At 43.9% G+C, this 23814-nt stretch overlaps 3 protein-coding genes across 4 annotated transcripts in view; 2 read left to right on the top strand and 1 right to left on the bottom strand.

Moving 5' to 3' along the window:
* Positions 1-555: 555 nt before the first annotated feature.
* On the top strand, positions 556-4433 carry LOC134448090 (E3 ubiquitin-protein ligase TRIM35-like). Its single transcript, XM_063197848.1, has 6 exons — positions 556-969; positions 2083-2178; positions 2573-2791; positions 2926-2948; positions 3057-3175; positions 3904-4433. Exons 1-6 carry the CDS (start codon positions 556-558, stop codon positions 4431-4433), a joined length of 1401 nt encoding a protein of 466 aa, XP_063053918.1.
* Positions 4434-7983: 3550 nt separating this feature from the next.
* On the top strand, positions 7984-13077 carry LOC134446896 (axoneme-associated protein mst101(2)-like). The gene is made up of 3 exons (XM_063196187.1): positions 7984-8197; positions 8424-8556; positions 9771-13077. The coding sequence occupies exons 1-3, from the start codon at positions 8102-8104 to the stop codon at positions 12905-12907; spliced, it is 3366 nt and encodes a 1121-aa protein (XP_063052257.1). The 5' UTR covers positions 7984-8101; the 3' UTR covers positions 12908-13077.
* An 826-nt stretch (positions 13078-13903) lies between these two features.
* LOC134447780 (septin-7-like) overlaps positions 13904-23814 on the bottom strand; it is a 41904-nt gene continuing 31993 nt past the window's right edge. For both annotated transcript variants that reach the window (XM_063197424.1, XM_063197425.1), the window contains exons 9-13: positions 21401-21452; positions 20152-20277; positions 19705-19840; positions 17605-17750; positions 13904-16404 (exon numbers count right to left, since the gene is read on the bottom strand). In XM_063197424.1, the coding sequence (XP_063053494.1) occupies positions 16365-16404; positions 17605-17750; positions 19705-19840; positions 20152-20277; positions 21401-21452 (500 nt within the window). In that variant the 3' untranslated portion in view covers positions 13904-16364. The remainder of the gene's footprint in view (positions 16405-17604; positions 17751-19704; positions 19841-20151; positions 20278-21400; positions 21453-23814) is intronic.

Below are 23814 nucleotides of genomic sequence, written 5' to 3'. Positions count from 1 at the left end.
CAAAGTCCAAATGCAGACAAAACTCACTTCCTCTTAACAGGTAGATACATACCACACAACCAGTCATTTGTGGCATTGCTCACACGTGCAAACACCTTGTTATTGACACAGTTTCTCGCACGCAAAGGGTCCAGCTGTCTGTTCTATGCAAATTCCAGACAACAGCACACAACAACAGGTAAAGGCCAATTCCACGCTGCAATTCTACAGAAAACTCCTCCCACTTCCAGGTTAGAGGCACCAGCCGCCAGCAGCAGCAGCTTTTCAAAAGCTGAACCAGCTCACTACTGATGACATTTAGACGACTGACAGTCTACCTGAATATACTTGCCTGTTACGCTAAACCATAAATTCCAAAGGGGGGCCATCTACACTGGTAGTAGGCTTAATAGGAGTAGTGAGCGGGAAAAGACAGACCCTCAAGGAAAAAGAATGAATGAATTAGGAAGAAGGATGTGGACGAAAAAACCTTAACAACCCTCCACTTTGAAACAATAAGAAACCCATAAGGACTGTTGTTGCAACTGTAGTGTTTAGTCTATTTGGTGTGGGACAATGGAGCTGCAGCAGCCTTCCATTCTGGAGAGGAACTTGAGCTGCCCTGTATGCCAGGACATCTTCCAGGACCCCGTGTTCCTCCTGTGCTCCCACAGCTTCTGCCGGGCCTGCCTGCACCACGCCTGGAGGGAGAGGGAGAGGGACGCCCGCAAGTGCCCCGTCTGCATGGAGAAGTGCTCCATGGAGCAGCTGCCCCGCAACCTGGTGCTGAAGAACCTGTGCGAGGACTATCTGCAGGAGAGGAACCAGAGGGCCAACACGGAGGCGGATGCCCTGTGTGTCCTACACGGGGAGAGGCTGCAGTTCTTCTGCGTGGAGGACAGGCAGCTGGTGTGTGCGGTGTGCCGAGAGTCGAGCAGACACCTGGACCACACACTTTGTCCCATACAGGAGGCAGCACGGGATCTGAAGGTAGAGGTGCATTGTTGTTGTGGGTTTTTAAACGGAGTAGGTTAGAGTGCAAAATATGCATTCAAAATCATAGCAACATGAAGGATGAATTACACGTGTCATTTTCATGTAGCCTCCTTTCAAATGAATAGTATGGCGATTAGATCAATGGAAATTGGGTTGTCCATATTTGTATTGTTCTTCATTCCTCCATTAGTGATGTCAGGGAACTTTTTGGTCAATTTGTTTATTTTACAACTTTTACCACAATCCACAGTACAATTCAGTACAAAGAATAACCGGGGGCAGCCGGGCCTAGTGGTTAGAGAATTGGTCTTTCAATCTAGGGGTTGCAGGTTTGAATCCCCCCTGACCTCTCCCTACATCTCCATCCATGGCTAAAGTGCCCTTGAGCAAGGCACCTAACCCCACATTGCTCCTTGGACTGTAACCAATACCCTGAAAAATAATAACTGTAAGTCGCTTTGAATAAATTGAAAGCGTCAGCTAAGTGCAATGTAATGTAATGTAACCTCCATAATATGTGAAACTATCCTCAGGGAGAGACCTAACAATGTAGCCATGATTACACATACCACAGCACAAAATGCCTCAGAGGGTAAGCTTATTAAATTTAACCTAATAGGAATGAATGCGTTCCAAGGAGATGTGGTCCAACTGTTCACCTCTCAAAGCAGGCATAGCTCACAACAAGTAGGTCACACAATACATAGTTACCACAGTACAATGATTATTGGTTAACATTTTATTTGAAGGAGCCTACATAAGGGTGCCTTGTAACTAGGAATGACATGGCCCATGTCAGGAACATTAATGACACTTTATTGATGTTCACGATTGTTGTCATTATGCATCATTCGGTTTTTGGAAAGCCAAGTTAACATTGTTTGAATGTCAGGATATTCAAAAAGCAAAACAAAACAAAACAAAACAAAACAAAACAAAACCCAAATTACATAAACTTCAATAACGTGTCATTCATTTTTCTGATATTTGTCATGTCACATGTCACTATGGAGGGTACATGTCAACCTTAGTCTATAGACACCTTCAAAATAGTGTTACCCATTATTGTTGTCCAAATGTTCACGATGTGACCATGTCTCATCTCAGGAAGAACTCAGGACATGGATGAAGCCACTGAGAGAGAATCTGACCACATATGAAGAAACACAGCACACGCTGAACCAGAGAGTGAAGCAGCTGAAGGTGGGCACTCCAAAACTGTTTACTCAGCAATGTGACATTAATGGTTTCCGTATATCGGCCTAAGCTATGTATTTTTACTAATAAGTAGTACAAGTAATGTTTTTAAAATCATTTCAGGGGTTCATCACCTGTAACAGGTTGATAGGCACATCACTTTGCCACCCCCCACTGGCTGCAAGAAGCACCCTAACTAAGCAAACTAAATGTGGAAGAGCAGATCATTGCAGTGCAATTGTCCTTTCACTTCAGTGCAACCTAAGTGAACAAAATATAACTCTTAAAATATCACACCAACCCTCACTGAGAGGACCCTGTAGCCATTTTGTGCAGATGGGCCCCAGGCCAGTGCTTCTGTCAACACATTTCTGAGTGACAAAAACCTCTCTCCTTTCAGATCCAGATGAGGCACACAGAAGTGCAGCTAGAGAGGGAGTTTGAGGGCCTCTATCACTTCCTGGAGGAGGAGAAGAGGGCCCGGCTCACTGCGCTCAGGGAGGAAGAGGAGCAGAAGAGCTACAAGATGATGAAGAAGATACAGGAGATATCCTATCTTCTCGACACAGCTGACGCCATTGAAAGAGACATGGCCATGGCTGATGTTCCATTTCTAGAGGTATGGTCAGAGAGGGTCTATAGAACTAAGAACATCTTTGGTATGGTCTTTGTGAGTTTGTGATTCTTAAAATCCATGTTGCTTCCACCAATGAATGCCACTTAATGTAGCATTTTCTTCTTTTTTCCCCCCAGAAAAATACTTCTACTGTACGAAGGTAAGAGAGACATGAATAGATACATGAATAGATACATGTCACTTGTCATTTGTTGTGGCTAAAAAAACGTGATTCCCCTAAACTGTGTCTTACTGTAACTCATTGCAGAGCCCAGCTAACATTGTCAGATCCCAAGATGGTTTCAGGACAGCTGATTGACGTGGCAGGTCACCTGAGCAATCTGAAGTTCAGAGTCTGGGAGAAGATGCGTAACATCATTGAGTACAGTGAGTCAAAGCACTTTAGCAAATTATGGGCAATTGAGGGATAGAAGGGGCAACAAAAGCAATTGGTGAAGGGTGGCTACCAAGCCTGATCTGGAAGGAATTGCATCCAATTTCTCACGCAAACCAACATCCGAAATTGCATCAAGATTCCGATGCTTTCCCTGCTGTCGAGAGCACATAGATGGCTTCTGATAGCTTCAAATGACCAAAACCATCCCTAAACCTAACCTGTCACAGGGACGCGATTGGCAGTTTGAATATGCAGCCAGGTTATCATGAGGCTCGACCAGTCAGAAGCCAAGTTTGGACATCTGTGTGCTCCAGACAGTAGCATGACAGTAAAAATTTTTTTTGAGGAATACCTTTTCCACTTGGTTACAGAATTCTTGTAGTGCTGCCAGTAGTATAGACTGTGCCCAGATGAACACAATCCCTTACCATAACTTGTCAGTAGGAAATGTTTTTGAGAAAAAACATCTTTGAAATTAGAAAACATAATGAGGGAACATAATGAGAGAACATAAGTTGGAACTTAAGGCTATAGGAACATAGAGCTGTGGGAATATAGAGAAATAAAGAATATAGAGACCCATCAAGGAATTTTGGCAAAATATGTGAAACTGACACAGATTTTGTGTCACAATGATACGTGCTGATTTCACAAGATTCTGTGAGATCATGTTGCAGCCCCATGTAACTTTTTCCGTGTTTTTTTTAAATTTTTTCAGCACCTGTGACACTGGACCCAAACACAGCACACCCATGTCTCGCCCTCTCCGACGACCTGACCAGCCTCCAACTCAGCCCAGAGATCCAGCGGCTTCCAGACAGCCCTGGCAGCCTTGACAGCTACACCAGCGTCCTGGGCTCCACGGGCTTCACGTCTGGGACACACACCTGGGACGTGGAGGTTGGGGACTGCTCCAGCTGGGCCCTGGGGGTGGTCTCAGAGTCCGAGTACATGAACAGGGAGCACCACTCTAAGTTCGCCCTATGTATCGGCTGCTCGGACGGTAAATACGGCAAGGGTACGTCGACAGAACTCCTTACGTACCTCACGCTGAGCGAGAGGCCTCGGAAGGTCAGAGTTCACCTGGACTGGGACGGGGGACGAGTGAGCTTCTACGACGTGGAGACAGGTGGCCAGCTGCACACCTTCACTCACACGTTCACCGGGAAGGTTTTCCCGTACTTCTGCAATGTCAGCTCTGTTCAAGCACTGAGGATCTCAGCCCTGAGGCCCTGTGTGAGTGTGTAACAAGAGCTCTCTTTTGGCCTCTTTTTAAAAGGCCAGTGCATGTCTCATCGTTGTCTCATTTGCATAGGGCTTGGGACAGGAAAAAATCCTTTCAGGATACGGGGGACAATGATGTTGGCAGATTTAAGTGACTTTGGCCTGGAGAGATTTTTGTAAGAGTAACGTTTTTCATTTCGCTGAGGATATGTGAACTTGTGAACGTGGTTTTATGGCTGCCTGCCAATCAAATTTCCTCCCCTCTCCATTGTTTTTTTTTTTTTTAAATGTATACGTAGATGCGGTAGTCAGCCACAATGACTGTAAGGAGCTGTTAAAAATGCAGAAGATTAACATCAGTGACTTCCACTTGCACTTTGATAAACACCTCCCACAAGTTCTCTGCTTCTCCATATGCAGTATGAACTTGGTTCATGAAAGTTCTGGTGCACAAGCCTTCGGTAATGCAGGTGTGAGGCAAGAAAACCTGATCAACGAATGAATATTCAGAAAGCACTGAAACACTGATTTCTGTTCACTGTTTCTTTTTGATTTTCGCAGTAATAGTATGAACTTGAATTTTGCCCTTAGCCATGATACAAAAGTCAGGCATTAGAGTGCATGGATCGGATGAGTACCGGTAGGTTGAGTTTTAGTTGAATTGTGTCAGTGCGGGGGGAGGAATCAGCTTTGCAGGCAGTCAGGAACCTGAGCCTCTAGTTCTCTTCTAGGGAAGAGGAACTTCTAAACTAAATATTGTGGTACAGGCTATACAAACTGTGATACTTAATACTGTGACTCTAAACCTGCTAGGCTGGCCACGCATGAAAAACTATTTTAATTTGCTTACTACCCTAGGTTGGCTTCTATGCAGCCATTAACCGCATACCGTACTTGTTGGTAGGTACGTAAGTAAATGGGGTGAAGAAAAAGCCTTGTTGGTTTGAAGTGCTGGGCTCCATGATTATGAAGCGCCTGTCACTGTTGCCTTGTTTAGTATTATTTACGACATGGTTCCCAGGGCGAAACACTGACAGGGCCCCCACATAGGTGCCGGAAAGGGGGATGCAGTGGGGAATTTGCATCCCCACTATTGGTCACCCTAAATTAGGCTTTCTCAATATTTACTGCAGACAAATGAGTGGAGTGCAGCAGCAATAACATTGTCAACAAATAAAGAAATAAAGAAAAAAAAAGAAAAGAAAGAAAAGGAAAAAAATGCACCACCACTTAAAAACTCGTCCCGGTACCCTTGGGCCCCCATGCAGCCTGGCAAGATCATAATAGGGCCCCCAACACCAATATGGGAGGCCCCTGCTTGCCCCTACCTGTAGCTCCGCCCCTGCATGGTGCCATGTCTTGGGTTGGTTGTCTTTTGATGTGGGATACTGCTCCAGGGCAGCTTTGGTATAAGGGCACACTGCGGTAGGCTATAGAGGGGTTTGACGTCAAAATGTGTTCACCCTCTGCTTTCTTTTTGTCAGGGGAGATTTCATGGTTATACGTTATACTGTAGCTGGTCAGGTACCATAGTTGAGAGTTATACAGGTCATTTTTAAAATGATAGAGTCAGGGCCACTTCAAGTTGATTTGGTGCCATAGGTGAGCGCCTCCTTTCTTCTAGGAGGTTGCTCTATGGGGAGGCAGAACATTTATGCACACAAATGGGACCACTCCTACATTTTGATACAGGGAAAATGATTTTTTTCACTGTTTCAAATTAATCCTCTAAGTTTGTGGCGTGTGGAAGAGGCAGATATTTGACATTCTTCTTCTATGATCTCTGGCTATAATGTGAACCTTCTTGATGTTGATTGAAATGTGTATTAACAATGACTATATATATATAGGCCTACTGTATAGTGGTGGTTCAATAAAGAGTACTAATGTCTTGCATCTTTTTATTTTTGTGTCATCAATTCTGCAACCCCAACATCTGAAACGCAATTTCAAATTCTTTGTATGACCAGTGCATGTAAAGAAATTGACAATAAACTTGACTTGACTTGACTTGACTTGATCTGCCTTTCATATTAAAACACATGATTTCAAACACCTAAGCAACACAAGCAATGCACTAATGATGTAATTATTACCTACCTAGCTAGCGTGAGTGACTGTGTACATACATACAGAGACTGAACGGCTGATTTATGGAGTGGTGGAGAAGCTGGAGCGACGCTTGCTGTCACGCTGATGCGATGACACATATGGCTTCTGGCAGTTTGTACTCATCTCTCCTGCTGGCTGCACACATGCCTTCTGCCTTTCATCTTGCCTCTCATCAACCACCTGTCAGTCACGGCCTGGGATACTGGTTTGAGTTGTGTGCCACATAGTGGACATACCTGGATACACAAATATACACATAATGGATAGGCTAAATAAAGCACTGTACATGGCAATGATATAGGCCAGGGATGTCAAACTCATTTTGGTTCAGGGGCCTACTGTATTTGATCTCATGTGGGCCGGACCAGTGAAGTACAGTAATTGCAAAATATTGTCTATCATATCATATCATATCATATCATATCATATCATATCGTTTAATATTTTCAGTTCTCTCTTTGTCTAATCACTGATTACAAGGATCAATGGTCACTACATATTTATTCACAGAGGCTAATGGATTTCCAATCAAATGCATTTCACTCACAAATAATGTTTTATTTTTGGACAGATGCGTGAATATATTTTTACATACAGCACTATGGAATGATTTAACATTCTGCCTAATATATGCATGTGCAAGTTGTGACAAATATCCGCACGGTATGCCAACCTAAAGTACGTCTATTTGTACAGTATTACTGCAGTTTGGACATGAAAACACAGAAACACTGCACTCATGCAGAAAATCTGGATCAAACCCTCTGGCGGGCCACATCCGGCCTCTGGGCCTTATTGACATCTCACCAGCTTTACAAGGGTTCTTCTTTCACAAACATTCGTGTTGTGATGAGGGGCAAGAAGATGCTACTGTACATAATTAAAACTCAATGTTGGGGCCCCTGTCTCCCTGTGCCCACGGCCCTTATAACAGTATAACTGTTGCCCCATATCATGTTGCAGTAGGCCTAGTTGAGGTGAGGTTCAAATAGGGTTTTATATAAAGCTAGAAAAACCGCCTGAGGAAGAAGCTGTCTGACTAAAATAAACCAACATAGGCCTATTTACAATTTCACACAAGGTAATCATTATGACTTTGCAATTGCTGTTCATCACTGAGAACCCCCAGAAATCCTTTATCAGTCAAGCACTGCATTTTATTTTAAAACTTTTATTAGCATTAGTACTAATGATCTGTGGCTTCGATTAATGCTTTATCAGTGCAATCCGATCTTGAAAGTCAGCACGCGCCACTGACCAATTAATAATAGCGTCATTGGCACAGGCCCTCATAATTCTAATTTCTCGTGGAACGCTCATGTCAGTTTTTCCGCCCGACAGCAATGACGGCACAATAGAGTTCTATGACGCATTGTGTAATGTTAAAAATACTGGAACGTTCAAAGTTTCAATGTAGACTTGTCGGATACTTTGATGCAATGCGTTACAGTCGACGATTCTCACAAGACTACAAACTTGTTTTAACTGACTAGTCATATTACTTTTCATTTCCATGCCTTTCATTTCGATTTTCGAATAAAATTGAGTCACCTGCGACAGCTTTTGCTGACTGAGTCGGCATGGAGCTGCAGGAGAATTCGTGGATGCGCCTTGTAAAACTTGTTTTCCAAGAGCGCGCCAGAACAGAGGCGATAATGGAGGCGAAAATGCAGGAGGTAAGGAAAATAGGCCCCCACTAGTACTTGATATAATTTCTATCAGGTCAATGTTGGACGAGTTAGTAATACGTTTTTGTAGGCCCTATGTTATTTTATTTCCCAGCATCTTTAAAGCACATAGCTACATGTATAACACCTTCTGATACCTGTTTAATAGGCATGTTATCTGGAGTTATTTCAGTCAAATCTAGTGTAATAAACCACACCATTTGTTCTGTTACAGTTGCACTCCATCATATTAGCTGAGGTGGAGTTGAAGCTGAGCTCCTTCAAGAGGATGGTCATTGAGCAGGAGCGAAGGGCAGGGCCTGAGTTCAGTAGCCTGGGTCACATTAGCTGGGCCATGACTCTTGATGGTAAGCACATTTAATTATGTAATTTTATGTGGCCAGTCATGCTAGTTAGGTATCTTGCTGGCTCTGTGTACATTTTAAAGCCAGGCTGAAAACATTCTTGTTTTCTAATTGTAGTTAGCCAATTATTGAATAGCCTACTTGATTAGATTATGTTGTTCCTTTATTACATTGCACTTATTAATTACTTCACCATTTCATTATATTTTTTATTTTCAACCTGATATTTTAACCACCTTTGATTTTTGACTTTGATCATTTATTTTCTACTTGTAATGTAATTTTTGTTTACTATTAAGCTTATCTTTTAATCAATATTTTATGTAATATTATTCATAATCATGCATTTGTAAAGTGTTCTGAGACCATAGAGCTTGAAAGTCCCGCCCCATAGTTCCGCATTTCACAGGACCTAAGCTGACCATCTAACAACATGGTAGAGAGTAGGCCTAAATATCTTCCGATTTCAGTAAATATGCGCTGGGCTACAAATATGCTGTTCAAGAGGCTAGATTATTCATGCAGAAGTATCAATATTTTGTTCCGAGGCCGTCTGCATGAAAAATGTGAAGAAACACTCCTTTCTAAATCGTTTGGTGTTTCGTACGAAAAATTATACAAAAATATCAGAAACTACATATGTGGAGCTTGTGGCACAATTCAAAGGGGATCGAAATATAATTTTAATACCGCCATTGGATTACATGCTAACATTTTCGGCTAAAAACGCTGTTGAGGTCCCATGAAATCGGTGGAAGTGACGTCACTTTCAAGCTCTATAGTCTATACCAGGGGTGTCAAACTCAAATTGACTGAGGGGCAAAATTGGAGTATGCAACGAAGTCGGGGGCCGATCTCAAGATTTATTTTTAATAAACGGACTAAAATCGTGCAGGCACGCGCTTATTACTTATAGTTTAATTCAGACACACTGGCACATATTGTGCTGCAGATGAGTGTGAGCTGTGTCATTGGCCTGGGCACGCTCATAATTCTTTTAGACACCAAATTTCATGTTCAAGTCTTGGTACACTATACATTAATGTAGTATGAGGGCCAACTGTAATACACATTTGAAATTATCTCGCGGGCCGAATAAAATGACTCCGCGGGCCAGATTTGGTCCCCGGGCCTGAGTTTGACACCCCTGGTCTATACTATGGTGATACCACACTATAATAAATTGGAATTGAAATTGAATTGACTCTTTTATACAGATCAAGCAAAACTGAGGCGCTGGGAAAGAGAGGAGGAGGAATTGAGGTGGATGAGGATGCAGCAGATGAGGCCAGCGCAAAAGCAGGCGTGGAGCCCTCAACCGAGGGTGGAAGTGAAGCCCAGTGACACTGAGGCCCGACTGAGAGAAGAGCTGGCTGCAAGAGAGCAGCAGGAGCTAAAAGCCAGAATGAAGGCCCTGGAAGACAGCTTGAAATTAATGGAGGACTGTAGGAGGGATATGAAGGACCTTGTGGCAAAGACAAAGGAGCAGGAGAGATGGGAGGCCGAGAGAGAGAAAGCTCTTGAGGAGGAACGGAAAAGAGTTGAGAATGAAAAACAGGAAAGAGAAAAAGAGGAGTCTAGGAAAGAGATGGAAAGGGAGGCAAAGATGCAGGAAAAGAAACTAGAGGAGATGAAACAGCGTGAGATTGAGGTCAAGCAAAAAGAGGAGGCCGCAAGAAAAGCTCTTGAGGAAGAACGCCAGTGTGAAATGGCTCAGTTACATCAAAGGGAAATTGAAGCAGAGAGAATACATATTGAGACTGAGGAGGCAAAGAGTCAGGAAAACAAACTCAAGGAGATGACAAAGCGTGAGATTGAGGTTGCACAAAAAGAGGAGGCCGCCAGAAAAGCTCTTGAGAGAGATCATCAATGTCAAATTGCTGAGTCGCATCAAAGGGAAATTGAAGCAGAGAGGCTACTTATTGAGACTGAGAAAAAACGTCTGGAAAGACAGAAGAAGGTCTTGAAGCAGAAGGTAGAACAGCTTCAGAGGAACGAGGGGAAAATGGCCTGGGAGCATGAGACAGAGAGGAAGAGACTGGAAAGGGAGATGAGGGATCTGAAGCAGGAAGTGGAAGTGCTTCAGAGGACCAATGAGGCCAGGGAGTATGAGGCCCGGAAAGAGAAACAGAACTTTGAGAGGGCCAAGAGAGAGATGAGGGCGATGAAGATGCAAAGAGAAAAGCAAGAAAGCAAGAAAAAGAGGGATGAGGCCGCTCAACGTAACAACTGTGATGTTGCCTATGACTCTGATGACAGTTACTATGAGGATTCATGGAAAGAAGAAGGCAAAGAGCAGCGGCCAGAGGTCACTACCATCAGCGCTAGTGCCATCAACACGGCTGTGGTCCGCAAGCCAAGAAAGGCAACTTTAACTGAGAAGCCAGCTGATGTGTCTCGTGCGCCACCTGTGAAAAGCACAACTAAGAAAGCTAACAAACGTGCACCTGCTCAGGAGGAAGATGAAGACTCTCCTGATGACAGTGATGAGGTGCAGCCTATTTCTAGTGGCACCAAGACTGCTGTGACCCGCAAGCCAAAGAAGACAACTGTACAGCAGAAGCCAGATGTGACTCGTATGCCACCTGTGAAAAGTACAGCTAAAGAACAAAGTGCTCAGGAGGAGGATGAAGACTCTCAGGATAATAGCCATGAGGAGTGGCCTAGTCCTAGTGGTAACAGGACTGTTGTGGCCCAAAAACTGGAAACGGCGACTTCACCACCCCAAGAGTCAGTGGATGCGCCTTGTGTGCCACCTATGAAAAGCACAGCTAAAAAAGCTAAAAAACGTGGACCTGCAAAGGAGAAAGATGAAAACTGTTCTGATGGCAGCGATGAGAAGCAGGCTAGTCCTAATAGCACCAAGAAGACTGCTGTGACCCGGAAAGCTCAAACAGTAACTTCACCAACACGAGAGCCAGCGAATGTGTCTCATGTGCCAGTGGAGGGCAGTGCAGCCAAACAAGAAAGTGCCACTTGTCAGGAGGAAGACGAGAGCTCTCCTTGGGACAGCGATGAGGACCCCAATCCCCAAACCGCATCTAAATCAAAAGTGCCTCGTGTGCCACCTGTGAACACTGCCATCACTAGCCGGAGCAAGCCTGTGGGAGCACCACACATTCAGAAAGCACCTGTACCTGTGCAGCAGCACACTAATGTGAGCAGTGGTCCTGTGAAAGGAAACACAGGTGCCATTGAGAAACCAGTCAAGGCTTTGACTGATGAGGAGCTGGTTGAATTAGAACTCCAGCAGTTTGACAAAGAGCTCACAGGTAACTCCAGCCACAAAAAACCTGTTGTGGCCTCAAACACTCAGAAAGCAGCGGTGTCCATTAAACAAAACACAAGTGTCAAGAAACCTGTTGTGGCCTCAAGCATTCTGAAATCAGCAGTGCCTGTTAAACACACACATGTGCCCATTAAAGGAAGCACAACTGTCAAAAAACCAGTCAAGGCTTTGACTGACGATGACCTGTTCGATTTAGAACTTGAGCAGCTTGACAAAGAGCTGAACTCCAGCTCCAGCAACAAAAAAACATCCATGGCTTCAACCACCCAGAAGGCATCAATGGTTGGGGGAGATACTAAGACGGCCACCACATCCATGAAACAAGGCAGTATGCACAGCATGCAGGTTGAGAAAAATAGGCCTACATATGGCAAGGCACCAGCAAGTGACATCTTTGATCCCTGGTCTGATGAAGAGTGTCATTCCACGACAAAGACCCAAACACAGAAAAAGACCACTCCACTCTCACATATGGACAAGGTGGACACATTTGCCATGGAAAGGGAGTTAGAGAGACGAATGAATAATGAGACTACCACAGCCAAGAAGTGGGGACATCAAGATGTTAAAAAGCCTCAAGCACTGCTAAAGAATACTGTACCCACAAACCTGGAAGAAGTGGACACATTTGCCATGGAAAGGGAGTTAGAGAGACTGAACAAGCAAAATGAAAAAGAAGAGTTTGAGAGGAGAGCCAATGAGCTCCTCAAAAGCCGAAGGAGTGTGTCAGGTAGCAGCCTAACAGGTGGTAATGCCAGCAGCAGCTTCACAAGTGCCCGGGCGGGTGGCAGCCTAACCGGTATGAATGCAGGCAGCAGCTTCACAGGTGCCCGGGCGGGTAGTAACCCAACAGGTGTGAATGCAAGCAGCAGCTTCACAGGTGCACGGGCAGGTAGCAGCCTAACAGGTGGGAATGCCAGCAGCAGCTTCACAGGTGCACGGGCAGGTAGCAGCCTGACCAGTGTCAGGACGGGCAGTAGCCTTGGTGGAATCGCAGGACAATCAAATACCAACCTAGGCCTAAAGCAGCCTGCCTATATGAAATACCTTAACCGGGACAGGTGATAGAGGAAGCATCAAGCCTGTGACCAGAAAGGCATGCAGATTAAAACATACTGTAGACCTGCACTGATTTGTAAACGTCAATCAAACATTCAATTAATGCTACCATACTTGATGATATACTACATTTCCTTAAAAGTGTTCTGTTTTTCAATACATTCTTTTAAAATTGCTGGCCGTTTTGATCCTGGTCATTTTAAGCTAATACTTACAGTATATTATGTACAATGTTATAACATATAAGTTATGTACTGTGATTTGCTCTGCCCCAGGTTATCACTGGCTCTGTAACATACAAATGTGTTCTCTATGGCAAGTCGATTAAACATGCAAGTTGCAATAACAAATTGCATGGTTCCTCATTGAGAAAATATTGTATGCAGCACTCTATACCTAGCCTCGCAAGCCATCCTACGTACTTCCGCCAAAGGATTGGCTCCACTACTGTAGTCTGGCCGTGCTTCTCTGTGGCGTGCCTGGAGCAGTAGAATTTTCATCGCAGCGCCCCATCCCCCCCCCTAGAAAACAGCCAATAAGCGAATACGCCCCCCACGTGGGGGCGAAAGGGGGAGAACCCTCGTGACAATGACGTACACATCTGCGACAGAGCCATTGGTCTGCGCTATGTTGTTGTTGAGTAACTGCCAGCGATTGGGTGAGAGGTGGCCAATAATTTCAAACCATAACTGAGTGCAAACTTCCTGCTTCCTACAATCGCTTCAGAGCAAACAAATGCCAGACCATAAATACGGAATGAAATGGTAGTATTATGGGATGGTCAGGACCAGGCTACTCTATACCTGGGACCCCTCTCACTACACACAAACCTGTCAACAGAAGTAGCCATGTAATTACAATCATAGGGATCATCTATTGATGGAAGAAAACTATGACACGATTTTTATTTCTGAACCAGGGTCTCAAAGCCTTTGAGCAGGGTGGGATTTCGCTGGCATCTACAGATAGCACTTCAACGATAAAATAAAAATACAGACATGGTTATGGCATCACCTTCCCATCTTTAATATAATTAATATACAGTTAGGTATACAGAACATTATCATAAAATGAAGACAAAAAAAGATGAAAAGTTGAAAACCGTTTACATATATAATATATATAAAAATAATAAGAAACAAAACAAAAAAACAATAGCTAAAGTCATGATCAGGTTTAGCATTAAAACAGGATTCCTGGCTCTGTTCTCGAAGTGGTTAATTAAATGGTGCCCTATATGTGAAAGGCCCCTACCTCCCTTGTTGCCTGGCAACAAGTCACAACCTTTGACTCCAAGCCTTCACCTTTGACTTTCCCCCTCACAATGCAACCCAACGCAGCCTTCCATCACAACAACAACAAAAAATCACCCAATAAAAATATTCTACTGTGTATAACTGTACTAGACTTGTGTGTGATTTTTGCAGACTTGGTTTTAAGACATTAAATTACTTACACATGCATAGTGCCATCTGACAGACAGCAAAGTAGCCTTTTACAGTACAGTACAACCAGCCAGTGGATTGTGGTGCTAAAGAGAACATGTGACAAACTGTGCAAACATTGGTTGTGCAAACATAAGTCTTACGTACTACGTGAGGAAGATTTAACAGGCTTCTTAAAAACAAAACAAACTTTAAATTCAACTTATTTGCGTGGAGGCTGCAGAGAGGTTGGAGGTCGGATGTGACGCTAGGTGAGGTGAGACGCGATGTGGTTGGGTGGTGTGGAGAGGTTTAGCTAGGTCATGCACGGAGAGGCAAGACGCCCTCCACACACTCCGCTCTCCCAACCTACGGAAGTCATTACATTGCACTGAAGGGCAAGGAGGCGAGGACATGAACAAGGGCTTTTAACATGAGATCCATCACTTCACAATAAAATAATAATAATAACACACACAAAAAAAATTAAGAAAGTAAACAAGGGACACAGCGGACCAAACCGTACGGTTTTCTTTTTAAATGGTAAAGAAGGAAGATGGGTGACTGATCTTTCTTCATTGTTATTACTAGATTTACTGCAGTCATTAAAAAAACATCATCCGTTATTGTTTACTCATGCTTTTTGCATAACAACCATCTAACAGGGAGACTAAAGTTACACATCCAGCGCAAGTGTGAAAAAGGGAAGGCTTTTGGACAGTGTCTTCTGAACAAAAAAAAAAGTAAAATGGCAACGTAAAAACTGGAGGAAAAGCAAAAAAATAAAAAAAATCTAAATGAAAATAGGCAAGGAAGTAAGTACAGGCAATAATCTAGAACACCTCCCGAGCATCTGTAATGTACAGTTGAGTTCATTTCTTAGCACACACACACACGCACACAAATATTATGTCCCTCCCCCTCCCACATACACACTCCCAACCCACACATGTGAATGGTGCGGGAGAACAGGAGCCAATCCTGAAATAAAAAGCCACCACTATAAAATGTCCATCACTTGCTATGTACCACTCCACATACATTACACGCCTACCACACCATGTCCACAGTGGAAATCCCGGCAACTCAAAACTCTTTACTTTCTTTTATTTATCCCATTCCTCTGCATTCCTTTAGCACTTTTGTTTTGTTTATTATATTCCCTCTTGAAAGACAACTTCCCCATAATAATCATCTTTGTGTGTGTGTGTGTGTGTGTGTGTGTGTGTGTGTGTGTGTGTGTGTGTGTGTGTGTGTGTGTGTGTGTGTGTGTGTGTGTGTCTTGTGTGCGTGTTTGTGTATTGTGTGTGTGTCCGTGTGCGTGTGTGTCTGTGTGTGTGCACGCTTTTGGTGGACCCAACAGTTTGTCAGACCCGTGACAGCTATGGTACCTATGAGCAGTTAGGCTAACAGTTCCTGGTTTCCCCCGGGTTGGGGGTGGGGGGCTGTAGGTGGGTGTGGGTGGGGTGCGTTGTGATCGGGGAGGCGAAAGAAGAGACGTTACATCATCATAAGAAGTTTCAGGCAGAGGAAACAGCAGCTTGAGGAGCAGAGGATCAACTTCACCTCCTTGTCACGTCCGGTGATGCTCTCGCTAAACTTGCATACAACAACCACCCCCAAAGACATACCGGCAGGCCTTGAGAGAACTAGGTTTCCTTGCGTGTGTGTGTGTGTGAGTGTGTGTGTGTACTGTTTAAGCTGCTCTGACACTGTATAAGGCCAATGTAAAGATTAAAAATAAAATAAAAACAACTCAGGAGGTTAAATTATATACACAATGAAGGAATGTTAACATGGAATGTCCACGTACATGGAGCAAATGTTAATGAACTGTGTGTGTGTGTATGTGTGTGTGTGTGTGTGTGTGTGTGTGTGTGTGTGTGTGTGTGTGTGTGTGTGTGTGTGTTCATGCGTTTCTCTGTGTGTGTGTGTGTGTATGATGGTCCTATATCATACTGTGAGCATCAACAAGAAACAAAAAGCAAAACGCGGGTCTGAAGAAGGGTGATCAGAGTGAAAGCTTGGCCTCGTCTTCCTTAGAAGATCTTCCCTTTCTTCTTGTTTTTGTCCATGGTCCTGTAGATGAATAGAGTAAAAGGCAAATTAATGTCAGCAGGAGGATAGCAAACAAACCATTACAACTTATTAACAGTACCCAAATGATTCGGTAATTTAACGTAGGTAAACATAAGATTGGGTAACAACGACACATCAAAGGGTAGCAATGCAAATGTCATTCTCGGTTCAAATAAATGGTTGCCCTGGCTCATTGCCAATACCAACTTATTTGCCTACTCAAGCAGATGATTTAAGGTGTCAAGAAAAAGACACATACGGATATATTGCTGACTAGGTGCCAAAAAAAAGTTGCCCAGCAGCATTGCACACTTCGCTCCCAATTGCAGAGTAATCAGACACGCATGCAGTCACGCACACACAGTCATGCACAGTCACATTCTCTTCCAAACCCATTGACTCCCATTATAAAGATCTCTAAAGAATGCTGAACTGTACCAAGATAAAATACAGGCTGAAGCCTAACTTGTCAGTGCAGCAATGCTTTGGGGTTTCTTTCAGTGTTAGCCTCTTACTGCAGATGGGGTCGCCAGCAGGCCTATTCACCATTTGCTGAAAATACTCAACTACTTGTACATCATAACAACATTGCTATTACATTACCGAGAGCCTTAAGCAACAGATTAAGACATAGCCATTCCAACTTTGGTGACAGTAAAGTTATAACATTGGCTCTGCACTGAGGGGTTACTGATCAAGAAAAACTGCAGTAATTATGGCTAAAAGACCACTATTTTGTCCTCCACAAATCACCTCATCTGGCTTTCCCATTTTAGAGGGGGCATTTAATAATAATAATAATACTTTCGTTTTATATAGCGCCTTTCAAAACACCCAAGGACGCTTCAAAACACCCAAGGACGCTTCACAGAGTATTGTGTTGGAAAGTGTGAGTGTGTGTGTGAATGCATGTAAGTGAAAGTGCTTGTGGAACTAGCATCCATGTCTTAAGGTGTTGCTTAAACATGGCCAGTGAAGGGGCATTCTGGATGTGGTCAGGCTGATTGTTCCAAAGAATGGGAGCTTTCTGGGAATTTGAACCACTCGTGAATATACAGAGAGAGAGAGAGAGAGAGAGAGAGAGAGAGAGAGAGAGAGAGAAAGAGAGAGAGAACGAGAGAGAGAGAGAGAGAGAGAGAGAGAGAGAGAGAGAGAGAGAGAGAGAAGAACGCGGTGACGGTATTGAGAGTATTCACTGACTTGGAGGCGTCTAGTTTCTGCTGCTCCAGGATGCGCTGCTGGGTCTCCCAGTTGTTCTTCTCCTCCTCGAACTGGCGCCTCTTCTCCTCCAGCTCCTTGTACTGCGCCTCCAGGTTCTTCTTCATCTGCTCATGACGACGCTCCAGCTGCCACAAGGGGAAGACCAGGCCAGATGATGAGAAGTTTGAGATATTTTCAATCATTGAAGAAACGGAGCAAAACACACAGACTTCTACACTATGACATGAGTGAATTTTGTATAGCATATCTACACACACGCACGCACGCACGCACACGCACACGCACGGCAAGGCAAGGCAAGGCAGACCAGTCAGGGAGACCATAAAACCAAAGTGAAAATGCAGAAAAGAAACGATTCAATTTGTTCTGCACTGAGTGGCAGGACTATTTCTTTTCTACTGACTATTCAATTCAAAATGTTATACAAAGCAGCTCTATTTCAATTCCACTGCCAACACCGCTTCTGGTGGCCATATGAAACTCATACAAACGTGGTTAGACATGTAACCACTGTTTTTCAGTGCCTTCCCTAAAGCAAATTTAAATTTGATCATATGGGTTAGATTTATGTTCAAATGGTTAAATGAGACATTACAGGGCTGTAATGGAAAATAAATGGGGCAGTCGTGGCCTAAGGGGGGTGGTCTTAAGTTCTGAGGGTTGCAGGTTCGAATCCCACCTGTGCCCTCAAGCAAGGCACCTAATTCCACATTGCTGCAGGGACTGTACCAAATACCCTGTAAGTCCCTTTGGCTAAAAGTGTAACGTAATATAATGTAATGTTATGTAAAAAAAAATCTGTCTGTAGATTTGAACTTTCAGACAAGATAATTTCTATCTTGCTTTACATGTATTGTAAAGAATCACAGTGGCAATTGTATGAGTTTCTCACATTTGCATCAGTAAAACTACCCATGTGTTTTTTTATTTTATTTGATATGTCTACATAAAGATAGCATGTAATCAAAATATATTTCTATTTTTGAATGTGCTGTGCTAATGATATTGTAAGACTGTGAATCTTGTATGGACTTTGGGGGGGGGGTGAATGTTGTCCTTTGAGTGACGCTGTAGCTCCACAAGAGGGAGCAGAGGAACTGGAATATATGAGAATGTTGAGTGACTGAAGTAGCGCGTGATCGCCAACTAGCTGCAGTCAATGGAGCTGCCTAAAGAAATGTTCTTGTATATTTTTCACCCCTGACTATTTATATTAAACTCAAAGCTAGTGTTAAAAATAACTCATTTGAGTATATATATTTTTTAAATTGTGCCTAGATTTTTATATACTGAGTCAGCATGCTGTATTTATGAGGCCACATCCATATACATTAGCATTTTGAAAAGTGAAGAGTGCAGAGTGTGGGAGTGAGCATTCTCATATATTCTAATTTCTCTGGAGAGAGACTTGTATAGGTAGCTCAAGGCCTGCTACATGATTGCACTATAACGTATAAAGTATAACACTCATTGAAGGGGTTTGTTTGACACTGGTCTGTCGCTTGATGCCACATGGCAGTGTACATTTTCATCCTGGCCCGTAGGGGGAGCCAGAGTTTCACAGTGCATCTCTCAGATCTGGCTTTATACTGTACCAGGCATTTATGTGACCTTATTTCCACTGTATGTACATATGAATAAAAAGATGAATGTCCGCACACACTGCTCCCGTTGTTTTTTATTTTATTTCAAGTGAACGCTTTTGAGCTAATCACTCTTCATCAAGTCTGATAAAGAGCGATAAGCTCGAAAGCGTTCACTTGAAATAAAACAGCAACAGGAGCAGTGTGCGGACATTCATCTTTTTATTCATAGTTTTGACTTTTTTTATCCTGCACCTGCATCTTGGATGTGCGCACCACAACTTTATACATACACACAACACGCCTTAAAACTAGTTTTTCTCAGCACGCACGCACGCACGCACGCACGCACGCACGCACGCACGCACGCACGCACGCACGCACGCACGCACGCACGCACGCACGCACGCACGCACGCACGCACGCACGCACGCACGCACACACACACACACACACACACACACACACACACACACACACACACACGAAAACACACCTCTGCCTCAGAGTCCTTCAGCTTCTGTTTCTTCTCTTTGACCTTCATTTCAAACACCTGCTCCATCTCCGTCTCCATCTTCTTCATCTTCATCACATGCTCTCGCCTCTCCTCCTCCATCTGGGCCAGGGGACTCCTGGGAGGGAGAGAGATAGAGAGAGAGATAGATAGAGAGAGAGAGAGAGAGAGGGAGAGAGAGAGAGATGCAAGAGTCAGCGGCTATTATTGAACAAAAAAGTTAACAAAATTTGGTAGGTTTTCTTTTTACTGAAAAATGGGCCAAGGTACTCTAAGCTGACTTGTCCTCTAAAGAGTTCCCTATGCAAAACTATGCAAGAAACAGGGTAAGGTAGCGAGCTATGTGTTGAACAAGAGAACAGTCTTCCGACATAGTGTGTGTAGAACATGACGACTGTTCAACAGTCAAGTTATGAGGAAGAGGATTACTTTGTGAGTTGGCCCTTGGACTTGGTCGTGTCGACGCCGTTACACGTGAGCGCCGCCAGCTTCTTGCTGCGGTAGTTCTCGTAGTGGACGTTATTGGTCACATCCTTCAGGTCCTGCATGTGAGTCCTGACAAGACACAAATCACAAGCATCTCAACAATCGTAGCAACTTGCTGCGAAAGGAGGACAGAGATCATATATAGAACCAGCCTATGGATAAAGAATGGAATGGCAGTTAAGTTGTGAGTCAAGGCAGGATAGTTAATACTTAAAGGGGTATGCCAGTGTTTATAAAGGTGGTAAAGTGTCTTATTTTTCATGTAAGCCGTTGTCTTGCTTTAAGACAAGTCAAAAGAGGGAGCATGTCGCTAAGCTAGTGAAAGTCAATGGATCCGTGTAGCATTGTAGACAACGCTTAACATGAAAAATAAGACACTTTACCACCTTTATAAACCCCAGCCAACGATTTTAACTGTATTAAGCCTCAAAATAGTGGCATACCCCTTTAATATAGATAAAATAATAGCCTATTCTCCCTCTCCTCATTTCAGGCACCATGCCCAAGATCTTTCAGCCCTACAGCCCGTTGTCTGCGTCCCTTTTATGTGGGGTGACTTAGGACATTACTTTACAGGTCATTTATTCAGGGCGCTGCTTTTTTGTCCTCTTTTATCCAGAGCGACTACGAGTGAATTAGGTTGAGGGACAGTTCCCCTGCAGCGGCATGGAATTACATGTCAAGGGCACCACATCAGCAGTGGATTAGTTTAGGACAGTGCCATCGATATACAACGTCAGTGTTTTAATTAATGGGGGTGAACCTGCTACTCTCCACTATGCTCCACTTAACCACATAGGCCAAAGCTACTCTCCTAAAAACAAACATTACACAGGGACTCACAAATTCTCTTAGAAACTGTTAACTGCTGAGTACTGTGCTTCAATTCTCTGAAAAAAAAAACCAAATGCTTGCGGCCTTCATACATGTGAGGGCTAACGATAGCTGATGAAATGATCTCTCACAACACAGGCAAATCAAGCTGAATAATTTGAATTGAATCATAACAACAACCTGAATAACACGCAAGCCTTACAGGAACACAGAACTTCAAAACCAATATTTCACAAGATCCCGAAAAGCCTGTTCAGATGCCCTTTGGGATATCTCTGTCAGACTGTGATTGCTGCCTGTTTGTTCCTGTCTACTAGACAAGACAGTTCAGAGTTCACCTGAGGAGACTGAGGCTCACCTTATCAACATGTTCCTGAGGACGGTGAAGTCACAGTGCTCGCCATTCTCCACTGAAACAGCAGGAGGCACAAGAGGAGTTAAAAAGTACGACCAACAATACACACACACACACACACATATATACTGTACACATATATACTGTGTACACACACACACACACACACACACACACACACACACACGCGCACACACACACACACACACACACGCACACAGTATACGTACAAACAATCCAAAACACAAAGACAAACAGATATACAGACAAAACAGGGGGACGCAAACACAAACACAAACTAAGACAAGTATGGGCACATAAAGATATAGGTATATCTGTTATATCTAGATATGTTTATAGAATGCTTACAGAACACACACAAATATACACAAACTACAAGAACACAGGACAAACACAAACAAGAACAAATATACATACACAAATAAAGTACATATTATACATTTAAACATACACATACACACTTGACAAAGCCTTTACTCAAGGCAAGCATCATTTTCTCTAAAAATGTCATGCTTCACCACAACCATACAGACATGGTAGTAAAGTTATTCCACAAAACAAAAAACATTTGGACAAATGGGTTTTTAACTGGGGATAACAACAAGCCACAAGCACTAGTATCAGAGCACAACATAAACTCAAAACAAACATCCAACGCAAAACAGATCACAACGGGGGTAAAACTGTTAGCTGGCAACGACAGTTAACAGTTTAACACAGGAAACAGGTGTTCGGTTACGTTACAGAAATGCCTTGGGGGTAACAAGGGGGGGTTAACAGGTCAACATACAGGTATGTCAGATGGGACTGGTGCATTTCAACATGCTCAGACAGCGACAGCCAAGATGGCGTCAGACCTTGACTCATACACAAAAACAACACGTACACACACACGCCTACACATACACACACACACACACACATCAGTAATCTTGTTAAAAAAATAGTGGGATTCTGGAAAAGGACAGTGAAGAATTCTCTTGCGTTTTTTCTCTCTCCATCCAGCGTAGTGGAACCCTGGACTTGTTCCCCGTAAGGAAATTGGGGTGTGTGGTGGGAGTGGCTCAGATATGAGCTCCGGTATCTTGTTGGCGATGTAGCGCCTCTCCAAGAGCATGTTCGTTTAAGAGCTAGGACCTACCTGATTGGCTCCAGGTGGAGGCCCAGGAGGAAGAGGATGAGGAGGAAGAGGAAGAGGAGGAGGAGGAGGAGGAGGAAAGTGTTGTTGCCTTGGGCCGACCCCCATGACCTGACGTGACCCCTACTGGCCCTATCTGTCTATGGTGACTCGAAATGGTTCAGGCTAGTTGGATTACATGAGCTGAGCGATGAGGACAAGCACGGGAAGAGTGGAGCGGAGCGGAGCGAAGGTCAGTGGTCCGACTGATGACTGGGAGCTGAGTTGGGGTGGGGAAGGGGGGAGGAGAGGAAGGGGCGGATCACGGGGGAGGTGATGGGATTGCTGTACTTTCAGAAGAATAATAACAACAACAAAAACAAAACAAAAAACGTTTAAGAGGAGCTGTGGTGTCAAGACGAGCATCTACTGTTGTTTTGGCCGTGGCAATTGGTGTTGGGTCACTAAACAAAGCTCTACCACATGTAGTTAGTCTGACGGATGCGTCAAGTGTCCACTTGAAGGTTACCAAATCCCTTCAGTCAACAACAGCCCAGAGGCCTTCATAGCCACATAATTCACATCAGTTTGTTTTGATGGGGTAAAACTGGGGAGAAAAATCTGTCAAGTAACAGCACCATAGACCCCGATTGATGGATGTCATGCGGTGCAAATAATACAATAAAAGCATAGAATGGGTTTCATCATGCTTTACAACATGGGAGTCGGGCTCGGCAGCAGTTCAGCCTGTTTCCACTGTCATATGTAAAAGACTAGCCAGTGTGCTTTCTGTATGTGCTAGTCTACACCCGTCTTGCACATTACAGGAAGTACGGTGGCCCGGAAGCCAAAATGGGGTATGTCTGCTAGGCATGCAACTCTGGAGGAGGCATCAGTCCACATAACACAGACGAGTTATGAACTAGTTTCTACTTAAGTACATGGTAATTGACAGCACAAGACCGGAGAGAGCGAGGAGAAAGAGAGCAAGAGATAGAGAGTTGAAACAGAGTGGAGAGAGAAAGAGAGAAGGGTTGAGAGATGAAAGACTTGTTTGGTTCTATCTGTGCCACTAGCATTCAGCGCAGGATGACTCACAAGTGTGTTTTTATCATGACCAGCAAGAGGTCCGAAGATAACCTTTGACCTAAGTTCACAGCAACAGAAAAGGTGAAAAGGGCAGTGGAGGGAGGAATGGACTGGGCTGAGAGGGGCTGTCATGATGGAGGGGTTTGTGAGGAGGGGGGTTGCAGAGGTTGGCCTAGGTGGAAGGTATATA

Source organism: Engraulis encrasicolus, chromosome 4 (genome assembly GCF_034702125.1).
Source record: "Engraulis encrasicolus isolate BLACKSEA-1 chromosome 4, IST_EnEncr_1.0, whole genome shotgun sequence".
Taxonomy (NCBI): domain Eukaryota; kingdom Metazoa; phylum Chordata; class Actinopteri; order Clupeiformes; family Engraulidae; genus Engraulis; species Engraulis encrasicolus.
The sequence above is the reverse complement of the archived record's forward strand: the minus strand, read 5'-3'. Positions and strand labels throughout refer to the sequence as shown.